The following is a 15,246-nucleotide window of genomic DNA, read 5'->3' on the forward strand; positions in this document are numbered from 1 at the left end:
ATTATTTGATTAGTGGATTACAATGAGCTTTTACAAAAGCTTCAATTTAAATTAATGTCAATAAAGGTTTTCAAAAACTTCTGAGTGTAGACTCCAATTTTCACATTAAATTTATATAGGTAGGCTCAAAAGCTTTGTTTTGGAAAAACGATCGACTAATTCCCTAAAGCTCTTAAAAGCTTTCGAAGCTTTTTTAAAAAAAGTTAACTTTTTTTAATTTTATGATTATAAAGATACATGAAATTTGATTTTTCAAAATTTCAAAAATTTTCGAAAAGCTTTCTAAAAGCTTTCAGCAAAAGCATGGATCGCTTCTTTTTTAACAAAAAGGCATGCAGATTTAGATTTAGAGTACATATTTGATTAAATGTAACAGTTATTAAATTAAAAATTTTTGTGCAAAATTACAAACATCAATAATTTCAAAAAGCTGTGACTAGTAAGACTAAATTTTGCTTCAAAAATGTGTATTTTTTTCTTCTCGGATATAATAAAAATCATCTTCGCTTGTTCGTTTTCTCTATTCTTTTTTTGTTCAATTTATTTTTAAATATAAACAAAATGCCCCAATCCTTTTTGTGGGTCATTATTAACCATCTCCTCTGTCAAGGACGAGGACGATGTAACCGACGACGTCGCCGATGACGACGCCACCGCTGTTGTTGACACCAAACTATTTCCATTCAAATCACTTTCGATTCTAGACGAACGTCTCAATACCATACTCTGTGGCCTTTGTAGGGTTTGTGGCTTAGCCGGCAGAGCTGGTGGTAAACGACTCTCAAAACGACCATTCAAATGGATATCGAGTAGTTTTTTATCGTTGCCCAAGGACGAAAAGCAATGTCCAACAGTTCGAATTTCACGGATGTTATAGACAGGATTGTATGTCTGGAGTTGTAATTGACGTTGCGCTTGGATGAGGGCAGAATTTTTGTGGCAAAATTCGCACGACTTGAAGCTGTTTCGACATTTCTTGCAATCGATTTGGAAGGAACTACTCGTTGTTGATGATGATGACAAGGAAGAGGACGATGTTGATGTCGAGCTGCATGATGACAAAGAAGATTTACTGGCAGAGCTTGTAATCGATTGGGTATCGATGTCCTTGGAGCAGGATACATTTGTGGTAATTCGTTGCGTTGATGTTGTTGTATGTTTCTCGTTGTTGTTGTTAGAAACATCGGAAATAGAATCAGTTGACATATCTAACAATTGTGGTTGTTGGTCGTTGTTGTCGTCGTCGTTATTGCAATTTGTATCCTTCAAAGACGTTGAGGAGTATTCATTCAGTGATGTCAACAATTGTCGTCGTCGAGGATAATTTGGATTGCGGCGCACCAGGAAATGGCAGGTTTCACCACGTTTCATACGTTCGGCCTGTGCTCGTAGTGGCAGATCGTCTGGATGTAGTTTACGTTGGTATTCTTGGCCAGGACATACCTAAAATATACACAAACACACAAATGCGGGGTTAATGATGTTGATTTGATAATGAAAAGAAGGGTGAAAGGGGTTAAGAAGTTGACAATAATACAAACCTCATAGATGGAAAACTGCTCGACGGGTTCCATAGAATTGTAACAAGACAACAATAGAGCCAGTAATTCATCGGAAGAGGTCCCATCAGAAATAACCAATGACTTGTATTGGGATGTTGGTTGAAGTGCTGATGTATGAACACGGATAAGGCCACCAGGTCGTAATTGCAAACAGAATCTGGTAAGCAGAAGGTAATTCATTGAGATAAGTATATAAATGCTAATCAATAAATTGCAGTCATGTTGGATTATTTTGAGTGTAGTGGAGTGTGTGTGTTTTTGATGTTTACCTTGATTCCCCTTTTGGATGACAAGCTTGTAAAATAGCTGGTCGAGTATCATCGTCGAGAACAAGGATTGTCTTGACACCAGCTCTACGAACACTCACTTCCATTGAGAGATAAAACAAACGTGGATCTCGATGTCTCATTTTGAGTCTGGAAATGAAAAAGAGAAAAAAAGTTAAACGTTAGTTGATGGATTATGTAAAGGAGTAAATTACGATAGATTAAACTATTTTTATTTTAATTTGAATATCTTACTGATTTTAAGAAAATAACTTAGTAAAAATGAGTTGTAACATTAAATCTTTGTGATAACAATACGTTACGTCATTACGTTACGAAGTGTTGATTAAAAAAAATCCTTTCAAGTATTCGGGAAAAAATTAATTTATAAATAATTTTCCAGTTATAATACGTAACGGTAAAGAAAAAGATTACGTTACGTTATTACGTTTTTGAAGTATTGATTGAATACAAAAAATAGCTTGAACTATTCGCGAAAAAGTGAACAGATATAAATATTTTTCCAGGCTAATACGAAGTAAAAGATTACGTTACGTCGTCGTAACGCAAACAATAGAAACAAGTTTTATGGAAACATTAAGTTGATTAAATAAAAAACAAATAGAATCCAATAACTAAGCTTAATATTTTTGGGTTGTAATGCGTTACGTCGTCATACCGTTTAGCGAAATTTTTCATTTCATTTTTGTTCTCTACTGTCAATTTTAAGAAACAAAAAAATACTGCACTAAAAATGTGAAATAAAGAAGTTGTCATTAAAATTAGTCGGACAAAAAAATGTGTACTGTTACGTTAAAAAATGAAAAAATTTAAAAACCATGTATTTAAATCATAAAATGAATTTAATTTGAAGAAAATTCCATTGGAATTCAATTCACTTTTGTGCATTAACGTTTCTTATTTGAAGCTTTACGTTACGCATCAGTAAATTAAATTTATTTACTTATTATTGCAATTTGGTTCTTAGTTTTCTTAAAAAAAAAAAAAAAATAAATGGCCTTCTGAATGAATTTAATACTTTTTACATGAATTTATTCTAACTTATTAGATGTTCCACTAACGTTACGTTTCCTTATGGTGTAATACATACGACTAATTTTTAACAACTATTTTTCAATGAAAATAATGAACATTAGTTCACTAAAATATATGAATTGTTTTACGTTAAGATATATTACGTTACGTTACGCCGTTCTACGTTACGTAACATAACGTAACTTCTACAAAATTTTGTTTTCTTTGATATTGTTAAATGTGGATAAACTTCCAAGTTTGTAATCGATTAGTCACTTAACGTTACGTTTCCAAATTTGTAAAGTATCTCAAAATTGAGATCAAACCATGCCGATTGTTCCATTGATTGTTTTTTGCAGTTTTAAAAGAAAAATTTATGTATATTTTTTCTATGTCTGGATGTCTCTGTTACGTAGCGTGACCTTCCATTACGTTTTACTCTTGAAACGAGTTATACATAAAAAGTTATGATGGTTTATTTGAAAAGCAATTTTAGTATTTCCAGAAAATTTCATTAACTTTTAAGACTTCCTTTTCAAATTTATAACAAAGAATCAATCTATTTGTTGTTTTTTGTGACATAAACAAAGAAACATTTATACAAAAAATGTCAAAGTACAAATTTATATAATACGTGTGCAATCAAAGAAAAGACACATACCAAACTTTCTTATATGGCTTTCCAAAATTTAAATTAAAAAAAAAAAAAAAATTGTTTCAAAGTTCATAAATCTACACATTTTCATTGAATCTTTGAAGGATTAATTGGAAAAACAACTTCAAACACTTCGTTATCCAACCCTCTAAGCTTTCTAGAATATACTTCACACTCACCCTTTTTAAGTTGATTTTGATTATAAAAATTCTTAGAATGAACAAATAACAAATTTCTGTTGTTTTAACTTGACAGACAACAATGCATTCATTTATTTTGTTTTTTTTTTTTGTATCAAAATCTTGAGATAATGATATACCTGGAAGATGGTGTTTGTAGAAAGATGAAAGTTCAAAATTCTCTTAACAAAATGATTTAATGTATGCAATGAATTTTACTACGAGACAGACACATGAAAATTAATATTGTCAGACGTACCTATTTGTCATATATCATAAATGTGAGTTCTTTACACTCAATTTGTCTAGGTTTTAGGATTTCTTATTTATGCGTTTTGGGTTAGTAGTAAAAGAAAAAAATGACCTTCTTATGAAGGTATTTCTTTTTAATGAAACAAAACAATCATTAAAAGTCAGTATCTTAGCCCTAAACATTTCTTTTGGCCAAGATACAATTTTTGTTTTTATCTGCATTTTAATTTTTGTCTTAAAAGTTCATAAGAATAAAAATAAGCTAGAACGTGACCTAACGAAAATGAACTCATTGTGTCAAATTATATATTATAATATATTCAAAAATTTGTTATTGTTTACTTGTTTACATCTTTTGCTCGCTCGTTATATTCAAAAAGGTTCATTATACCCTGGATTTGTGAGTTTGTACGCATTCTAATTGTTTGTCCTGATTTCGTTTTTGTTTATATTTTTTTTTTTAAATTCTTACCTTCTTAACAGCTGTCCAATTACTTCCTTGCTGGTTGTATCCCATTGAATTCCCAAGGTTTTATATTCGATGTCAATTTTTAAACAGCTGGTAAATACTTTAATGGTTGTCTGAAAAAAAAAAGAAAAAATTGGTTGATTAAGGAATTTATCTTGTCTAAGAATTTATAATTTTTCTCGGGTTGAGGATAAATGAGTTAAACTATTAAAATATTAAAAAACTAACTCAACTCAACTTATAAATGCACAGCCCATCAAAGGACAACTCATCCCAGAAAACATTCATCTGGAAAAATATTTTTTTTTTTTAAGTATCCATTCACAAAGGAATTTGTGATGACTTGTCTCATGATGAGTCGTCCATGTTTTTTTTTTTTTTCATAAATTATTAACATTAAATGGTAAACTTAAAGCATGAGGAAAATCGTGCCCCAGTTTTCAAAAAAAAAAAAAAAAAAAAAACATGACATGACACAATTTTGTTTAAACATTTTCTTGGCAGTTTTCGACCTATGAATACCAATTTCAGACTTTTTTTCTCTTTCTACAAAAAAATAAAAAAGGATATACCTACACGTGGTGCAGTGTGTTATGAAACTTTACCACAGAATTAATGTAATTACTTAACTGCCTAAAGTATACCTTTCCTGCTGCTAAAAGTATGCAAAAAAAAAAATAAACGTATACCTCTGTAAAGGTTTGTATGAATAGAGTTCATGCATTTTAAGTATTTCACCATAGTTTCACTTGAATGCAAATTATTTTTCAATCTCAGTTCAACGTACAAAATACAGGATAATTCTCGACATCCTTTTCGTTATGCAAAAATTGAACGTGACTATAAAATTAAAAAAAGAAAAAACAGAATGAATAATGTACATTCCAGAGTTCATGGTTTCTATTTAACTCCTTTTTGGCTTATTTTGTTGTTGCATTTGTTTAAAAATTAGTAAAAAAAATAAACTATAGTTGACAATTTCAATAGGTATTTGAAAAAAAAATATTTTAACCTAATTTTCTAGTTATTGGGTTAACATGAATGAATAAAAATTAAATTTCATGTCCCAATGGGCCACGATAGATGAAGTCGCCGATTTTCCATATTTTTTTAAAGATATTTGAATTGTTAAATTAAAAAAAAATGTTGCATACTTTTAGGTGGAGTTTCATTTTTTTTTTTTGATGTTGCTTATATTACCCAAAAAGCAATTGATCTTATTTTACTTTATTACTACCAAAACATGAAAATAAAATACTTTTTTCAAGTTATTGAAGCTGATAAAGCTCTGCAACTTATGCAACAAAATATTTGTTCGGTCAGAAATCGGATTTCCTCGTTCAAAAAAAGTTTGCTTTGAAATTTGGTTTGTTATATCGGCTCTTAACAAATTATTCTGTAAGCTGATTCAAATTAGAATTGGTAACGCCTAAACTTATGCAGAAAAAAAAAAATTAAATTTCATCAAAAAATTATCCAAAAGCTTTTCAATAGATACTTTAGTATTCGATTTCCAATAATCAAGTCTATAGATTATGTAATTGTTTTCGATTAAAATTCTTAAAAAATCAAAAATTATTAGTATAAAAATATTTAAATTTATTAAATAAATAAAAATGTTGCATAGTTTTAAATAATGTCTGCTAACTGTTCAGGTTTAAATCAAATATCTACTTTTAAAATTAAATTGAAATAGAAAAATATTTATAAGGAAAAAAGAAAACTTCAAACCTTCTATCACAATGGTCTAGCGCACAATTCACCTAAGCTTATGCAATGATTTGTATATTATTTAAACCAAAAAAATAAAGAAAGACAGTTTTGGGTTCTCCGCATCAAATTTGAATAAATATCAAGTAAAATGTTCATATATTTTAATATTCAGGTGTTGTTTGATGTTGAAAAACGCTTTAAGAATGAATAATACTCCTAACAGTATGCAATAAAATCCCATTGGTATTTTTTTTTCTTTAAAATCTTAGCCTTAAGGTTAAACTTGAATTGGATAACAAATTTGTATTGAAATTATCTTGAATTCACATGTTTTTAAAAGAAACCCACCACCTAAGCTTATGCAATGGATTTTTATATTTTTCTCTTGTCGTTCTCCATTAACCTTTTTATCGGATTTTTTTCCCCAAATTTAAGTCTCAATCCTAACACGAATGGAAGATTAGGTACGAGTGTACCTGAGTCACTTAATTTAATTCTGATTTATGATTTATCGAAAGGAAGAGCAAGTATATTTTCAAGTACAAGTTTTTTTTTTTCTCAATACAACATACAGTCAATTTTGTATAAATACCCAAACAAATACACATTTTTAGTATTATTCCATAAGGATTTTAAATTTGACGGCATGCGATAAAAGGATATGAGGGAGTATATACCCCAAATCCATGTTGAGAGTGAGATGTCATACAAACTTTACCTATCATTGCTTTGAAGAATATAAAATATACATATGCAAACACTGGAATATATGTAAATTGAAATTATTATACTCAGGAAGGATTTAGGATTTGTGACTTGAGGATATACAACATTACACCTCGGTGTATTCTGTACTCGTAGGTACTCGTACTTCCATAAATTTCTGTGTGATCAAATTTGAATTATTTAAGAAATTGGCAGAGTATTTTGTATGAATTATTCAAAATTTGTTGAAAAAGGTGTAGAAGAAGAGTAGATTTACAATACTTTTGCATACTTTTAGGATGATATGGATATTTTTGTGGATTTATTTTTTAAAATTTTCGTTTTCTTATTTGTCACCTTAAGGTACTTAGACTTCTAATACAGAATAATATGGGGTGTCGTTGTTCAAAGTAAAAAGGAAGACAAACATAGACTTAAACTGTCACTGAAATCATTTGTAGATTATGATAACGAAGATGGTAGATTTTTTTTTTAAGGGTATTTTTATTTTACTTATTTCTTAGAGGATGAAAAGTAAAAGGAAGTGAGTGAAATATTATTTTATTGATTTTTTTTAAGGAAATAATTGAATTTATTGAGAAAGTTGTAAAGAAAGAAATGAGTTTTAAACTTTAGCAGGATTAGCAGGATTTTATTTAAGCCTGTTTCTAAACGAATTATCTTCAAAAAGATCACTCGTAGGGAGAAAAATCCATTTTCAAAAATTGTGAGAGGTTAAGAAAACCTTCCCCCCCCCCCCCCCCCCCCTTCCAACAATACGAAACAAGATTAAGAAAATATCACTTTTTAAAAATTCTAAAATCACTAAGGGCCAATTTATTCACTCTCCATTAAAAAAAATCTGTCAAATCACATACAAATTTTAAAATTTCCCCAGAACATAGGACAACTCATCATAGACATTTCACTATAAGACACCTCATCACAAAATGTTTCTGTGTATGAAATCTTCTTTTTGATAAATTGTCTTATGATGAGCTGTCCGTGATGACTTGTCCTTTAGCTACCTGTACTGTAATTAGTTGAGTTGAGAAAATAATGTAATAAATTTAATAATATTGAAGCTTAAGCTATTATCTTCTTACATATGAGCTACAAAACAGCAAAGAATATTTCACTCCCACTGAATCCAATTTGTAATGCAAAAAATCATTTCAAATTTCCTCATTTCAGCTTTCCTGTTTGTCTCTGTCTAAATCCCATCATCTATTTAAATTAAATCATCATTATCTTTTCTATTACTATCATTTACAAAGTGCATCCTGTTTAAAATCTAAAACAAAAACAAATGTAACACAAATCTTCTTTGTGAAAGATACCTACATTTTTGCCTAACTAATCTATCTACATAATTCAAAGACTGTAAACCACCACCCACTAACGATAATAATTGAAGTCCGGAAAACTATTTGCTCTGCACTTGTTTCATATCTAACACTAAATTATCCAAATGAGTTTAAACACGCATCACATATATGGAAAATGGAAAGAAAAAAAAAAACAGTATCTTATCTAAAAGTGGGATGCAACCAATTTATAAATAGAAAAAGATACAAAATATTCGTGTGGAACTTTTTTTTTTGTTTTTGGAAGCAAAATGAACATCCTCATGATAAAAGTTTTAGGGTTGGTAACTTACAAAATCGAAACTAGAACGTAATTTGCAACAAAAAAAAAAAAAAATTACAATCCACATACATTCCACATAGAATAAAACGATTCCAAACCGGATGATTGCAATCAGAAATGCAAATTGCATTTTCTATTACACTTCCGTTAAAAAGATACAACAACGATTGTGTATCCTTTTTACCTAGATTATGGGGGTAAGTAAGTTCAAAAAGGATCATGCTAACCTCGATATGGTTTTTTTTTTAGGTTATATTGAATGTAAAGTCCAATGGACTCTTATTCGTTCTTATTTAGCTTATTTTTATGGTAATTCAATGGGAGAATCTCACGGAATAAAAAAAAAAACACTCACTGTTTCGAATTTAAAAAAAAAATTAAAGACACAAAAAAGATGAAACGATGATGACAGAAATGTTGATGATGTTATATCACGCCATATCTCCACGGCACCATTATATACACAAAAAGGGTAGATAGATATAAAGCTAGGTATACATTTTTCATTCAGGAAGTAGGCTAATATAAAAATTTCATTCCACAAATAAAACATAATTTATGATAACGCGATGAATTCATTTTCACAGCTTCTTTTGTGTAATAATGACGACAACCTGTAACATACTACAACAAAAAAAAAAAAATCAAGGCGGGCGGGAAAAGTATCTTTTTCCGGAGATATAAAAAAAAAAGTATCTATCAATGTAGCGTGATGAGGTGATGAAAGTTATAGAGCTCATTTGAAAGAGATTCTTAAATCATAAGTTTTTATTTGGTTTATCTTCTGGAGACATCCCATATTCCTCATTAAAAAAGTGGTAATGTAAAAGTTTATTCATTTTATACTTAAAGATATAATTTTTAACGTTTAAAATTTATTGACTTGTTCACTTGTCTATCATAAAATTGAAGAAAAAAAAGGATTTTATCCTTTAAGTAAGTATCGTTAAAGAAGAACAATATTGAGGTTAAGAAAGTAAACATAAAAGATTACTCAAGTGAATTAGGATCCACCTTGATGGGAGGCCAAAAGTGCCTACTTAAATAAGGACTTGTTATAAAATTTTTTGGTAGCCTGAAATCGATATAAGGATCTTTGAAAAAAACAAAAAAAAATAGGGAGGGAAAAAAACTTAGAACAATTATTTTTTTGTTTTCCTTTGAAGTTCTTATTTTGCTTATTTTTTTTTTTTTATTTTAAACCTTTTTTATATTGAGTTGTTCTTGTTCCGCAATTTAACACTTCAATGAATCGTTTATTCGCAACGGAATTCGGTATTTTTTTTTTTTTTTTGTTGAAGGATTGAAGAATTCATATAGATTGGAAAGGATACGCCCTGGAAAAAAAATAAATAAAAAAAATCGACAGCGCAGGTGTTTTATCTATATATTTTTTTTGGTGGGCGATATAAGCCCAATTGACGGAATGACAAAAGGCCAAACAAATTATCCTAATCGCATTGAAAAGTTTTAAAGGAGAGGCTTTTGGGTTTATTTTTTTTTTAATTTGACAATAAGATTCTTTTTTTGTTTTCACCTCACTACACTAAGACATCAATAAAAGTTAGCTTTCTTCATGTGGAAAAGTACCTTGCCTTTAAACCAAAATTTCAATTCAATTCAAAATGTCAAATGAAATAACGAAAAAATATCTTTATTATGGTTTTTTTTGGTAAGGGTCTAGAGTTGTTTTTTAAATACCTGCCCCAACTTAAGTCTTTTATTTACTTTCAAAATATAATTTATAAAGTTTTTAAGGACAAATATTGTTTAAAATTTGTGAATAATTATAAAAGGAAAATATGTACATAAAAAGGATGAAAAAGGTTGTTTGTTGTGTGTTTTTCGAGGAGAAAAGCATTGAAATTTTTTTAATTGACCTTTCATCAAATTGAAAATGAAGAGAAACTATTTAAAAATAAAAAAAACAACAACCATCAAAACGTGTCCCATCTCATAAGAAAATGACTCAAATGAAACTAAAAAAAAATAATAAGTTCCAATTAAATCTTGTTATGACTTTTCTCAGGATGGGATGGGATGAGTTGTCCTATGATGACTTTTCTCATAATATTCTGTTTTTTTTTTTTTTTTTTAATTTTAATAAATCTGAAAAACTTGAAGGCTCCATCTGGATTGAATAAAAATAAACTGTAGATTTATGTATTTATCACAACATATATCAAAATAGGACAACTCATCACAAATTATTTTTGTTATGAATTGTCCTTTGACGAGCTGTAGATAATGACTTGTCCTAGAATTCTCCTGTTCAACGATTTTTTTGAGGAAAACTGTGCTTTAAACCAATTAAATCATTTGTAAGTGAACTAATAATGTACTAAACTTGTTGAATTGGGGTTAAAAATGCAAGTTAAAAAGCAAATTAAACAAAATATTGGTTATAGAAATATCCTTAACCAAATGAAGAACTAAAAACTCACAGGACCATAACAAATTCAAAACTAAATCAAAATAAAAAACCTAACCCATTTACGTCAAAGGCTACCATCTCTTCCTGGAAATTAGGTTTACCCTTTCTATCAAAGAACAGGACTTTTTACGCAGAAGAAAATTCCAAAGAACTCCATCAAATCCACTAAGCTTGCTAAACCAATTATATTAGTCCTCTATTGTTTTTTTTTTCCAATCAATATTTTCTTTGTATATCAAAGTTTTTTTTTTTCAACAAAAAAAAAATAAATAAATTCTTACGTGACTTTTCAAGGCAACAAGGAAGCATAACTGATTTTCAATTTTTCGAAAACCAAAAAAAGTTTTATTATTTTTTTTTTTTTTTTTTTTGATGAAAAATCAATTTTAAGTGCACAAAAGGAAACTATATAAAATATGTTCAACTTTGGACACAATTTATAACTTGACATTCCATATTATAGTGGTTAGTTATAACTAAAATTGCACGTTTAAACTTTTATTTTATATTTCCCAATGTCAAAGGCAAACCAAGCAGGCTGACTAACCAGGGTATAGGTTATAAGTTCAAAATTTTCAAGATTGGGTTAGGTTAGCCAATAATATACAATAAAATGACAAAAAAAGTTTTGTTTTCGTTTATTTTTGCAAGAATTTCATTGATAAACTTTTTGTTTTAGGTTATGGCTGATGGCTGTCTTTGAACTTGAAAGCAGTTATTTGTTCAAGATTGTTCGTCAAGTAACAAAAGAATGTATTGTGTATTTGTGTGTGTTTTTACCTGAATTAAAACCTTTGTTTGAGGTTATTTTTCTAGGAATTTGGTCATGTGTGTACTAGGAAGAGAGCAACTTAATATTGTTCTAAAAGGAAGTGTGCCAGATCCGAGAAAGAACAAAAAAAAAAAAAGGATGAAAACGACTTAATGTCTAAAAAACACATAGGTCCTGGGTATGAATGCGAAGTAACATAGACGAAAAAGGCATGTGGCATAAGAAATCTATTATATCCTTGAAGGACTTTGCTATTGTTTGGGTTCCTTTTTTTGGGGATTTCTATCAAGTTTTTTTTTTTTTTTTTTTTTTTCTTTGGATCAGAAAATAGGCACGAGAATTGGTTGATATTTACGCTTGAATAAAAGGAGTAAATTTTTATTTGAGTACATTAACTTGTTTTACTTCTTTTTTAAGAAAGGACATTTGAATAGAATTGAGAAGAAAGGACAAGTAAAACTATATTGAATGGGAAAGTTAATGGAAAAATAGGAATTGCGTTTGAGTAATTTTCAATTCTTCGGTCTGATGAGCAGAAAATTGTATTCTCATTTTATAAAATTGTGAATAGTTAAGTTAGGATAGACATTTTGAGGAGAGAAAAATGCTTTTAAAGAATTTAGTGATTTGACAGTTTTGATACCAAGTTTGTAAGAAATTTTCAAGAACTATTTTAATTAACGCCATTTTGAAAAAAAAAAAGAAAAAATGGCGCCCAACAAATATTTTATTTAGGCTTTTTCAACATTTGTTTAGTAAAAATCCAGTTTTCAGTGAAGTTGTGACGGTGTGCAGGTGACTTTAAAAAAAAATAAAAGTGGCGCCCAACAAACGCCTCTCAAGAATTTTTCTATATTTGTTTGGGTAAAATCCAGTCATTTGGTAATTTTTCTAGTTAAGTTGTGACAATTGAGTTAATATTTTTACAAGCTTCATGATATTTTCAAAAAAAAAAAATTAAATGGCGCCCAACAAATGTCTCTCAAGGCTTTTTATATATTAATTTAGTAAAAATCCAGTAAAAATTATAATAAAATTATTGTAATGAATGAAGGAATATTTTTTACAAACATCAAGATGAAATTAAAAAAAAAAAATATATAAAAATCTCGCCCAACAAAAGTTTTAGGCTCAGAAGTGGGATAAACCATAAAACTTAAAGTCTTCAACTTAACATAAAAATACATTATTTCCATTTCTTTGTTGTTAAAGCTGAACTGATTTAAAAAATAGTGTAATTATCAGCTTTTACGTTCCACAAACTCCTAACCTTAAAACTTACTATAATACCTTAAGTGATTCCTTAAAATCCCGACAGTCTTAAAGTATATTTAAATATTGTGGAATTTTTGGTTTGAAACACACTCACACTTACTATAGATATTGAAATTTAAAGCACAAGGATATACGTGAGTGTGTTATCATCCATCGTTGCTTTTGTGACAGAAAGGTATACCTTTTCATATGGTAATTTCAATTAATGTAGAGCTAGGTAAAATGCTAACTAAGCATCCTTCGAATCATTATGTGCATGAATGTATAGGTATACCAACAATAACTATTAGAGAATAAATGATAGATAACGTTGTCAGCGTAAATGCTATTACTAAATTCGAATAGTTAAACATTTTACCGTCATTATGTACCAAATGTGCACGAGGAAGTAGATACGTTAAATGTTTACTTAATGTCAATTCAAGATTCATGTGCATATATGTGTTAGGAATAATTGAATGAAACTTGCTGGAGAACATTAAAAAACATATGTAGATAGAAGTTTTGTGTTGAAGAATAAATGGATGTTGTAGAGAGAAAAACTACTTTTACTTTAGGGTAAATTTTGAGGTAAGACACAATTTTCAATCGTTGATTTCCTGGCTTTGTCATGTGTGACATGTACATTCTGAAATTTGTATACAGTGAGGTTAGAAATTTTATTACACAATCACACTTAAGTTAAAAGCTGAAATTGCTTTATTTTTTGCTGTGGAATGTATCTCTCCACAGAGCATATTTTCAACTAGAATATTTCAAGTGGGAAATGCAAACATTTTTCATATTGATATTACATACTTTTTTCATCGAATCATTTAATCAGGGAAGGATATTGTGTGCAATTACATTTTGTGGAACGTATTCGTTTTTTATTTCATGAGATAAATATGCATAACTTTTATATTTGAACTTAAGTGAAGATTAGGAATGTATTTTATTTTGATTTAAACTTATTGTGGAACGAAAAATTAATACGTTCCATATCATTCCACAACTAATAAAAACCTTCTGACCATCGGAACTAAAGGGAAAATAAAAGTACATTTTTATAAATCGTTTTTTGGGTAATGAAAATGAATAGGTTCCACATTCTTTGAAAGACTATAACCTCAAACATTTTAAGTCATAAACATATAATTTTTAAAGGTAGGAATTATATAATTTTTATTTCGAATTTTCTAAGAATTTACTCTCAATCAAATAACTTTCTTCAAAATAAAAGAAATACCAAAAAAACCTACAAGTTTGTAAACTTTTCTACCCCTCTTTACAAGATACTGTTCCTCTTTTCTCGATATTAAGGCGCAAAAAGACATTTCCTGTACAATATCAGAAGTTGGAAAGTATACTCCCTTTCTCTGAAATGTTATAAGCTTTAGATGGTGTACGATAAATTCATTTGAAAAACGTAAAAAATGTGTATGGATTTTTTTTTAATTGAATGTCAGTTACAGAAAAATTCTTGATTTTCAAACCAACAAAAACCGGAGAAAGGGAATAGGTATAGAACATATTTATTTGTCAATACCTTCCTACATTTCCTATTTTCATTCAATATTGTGTGAATTGAGCCTTTAAAGTAAAAGAAAATAATTACAACAAAAATCAATCGAAAATAAATAAAGGGGGTATATGACTTACAAGTTAATTAATAAAAAGGTCATAGACTTAAAGGAAAATAAGGTTCAACTCAGTTATTGTGTTTTGGACACTGACATTGATATTAATGAGACCTAGATGTTGGTAGATCAAAATAATGAAAAAAAAGGGTAAAGGTTGGTTTTTTCGTTTTGTTTTCCTCGTTTCATCTTTTCTTTTTTTTTTTTTTATTAAAATTTTTAATTAATTTTGTAATGATTCATCAAAACGACTTTATTTTCTCCGTTCATATGGTTATGACAAATTAAAAACATATGAAACGCATATATTCTTTTAAAACAAAAATCAAATACGTTCCACGAGATGTAATTGAGACTATGTTCTCAATATCGTAGTAAAATTTACAGGTTGAAGACAAACCACTTACTTTGATAAAAAAAAACCAAGTCAAATTAAAACCAAATACATTCCACAAGATGTAATACACATACCATGTTCGAAATTTAGACTGAAATTTCTTGATCAAAGAGAAAATAATTATTTTCAATTAATATTCCCATAAAATGAAAATCAAATGCGTTCCACAAGATGTAATATGGGCCATATTCCAAATTATTGGTTTAAATTCTTGTCAAATGAATATCAAATACATTCCAGAAGATGTAATTTATTTTAAACAT

The 15,246-nt window shown here is 28.7% G+C and overlaps 1 protein-coding gene across 2 annotated transcripts in view; it reads right to left on the bottom strand.

The window, feature by feature from the left end:
* Positions 1-266: 266 nt before the first annotated feature.
* Positions 267-15,246, bottom strand: part of LOC129916601 (uncharacterized protein DDB_G0271670) — a 54,641-nt gene continuing 39,661 nt past the window's right edge. The window contains exons 1-5 of one of the 2 annotated variants that reach the window (XM_055996634.1): positions 10,976-11,105; positions 4,422-4,531; positions 1,832-1,978; positions 1,542-1,719; positions 267-1,443 (exon numbers count right to left, since the gene is read on the bottom strand). In XM_055996634.1, coding sequence (XP_055852609.1) covers positions 547-1,443; positions 1,542-1,719; positions 1,832-1,971 — 1,215 coding nt within the window. In that variant the 5' untranslated portion in view covers positions 1,972-1,978; positions 4,422-4,531; positions 10,976-11,105 and the 3' untranslated portion in view covers positions 267-546. Of the gene's footprint in view, positions 1,444-1,541; positions 1,720-1,831; positions 1,979-4,421; positions 4,532-10,975; positions 11,106-15,246 lie in introns of those variants that run through there. The other variant, XM_055996633.1, reaches the window with a different exon arrangement.

Source organism: Episyrphus balteatus, chromosome 3, assembly GCF_945859705.1.
Source record: "Episyrphus balteatus chromosome 3, idEpiBalt1.1, whole genome shotgun sequence".
Lineage (NCBI taxonomy): Eukaryota > Metazoa > Arthropoda > Insecta > Diptera > Syrphidae > Episyrphus > Episyrphus balteatus.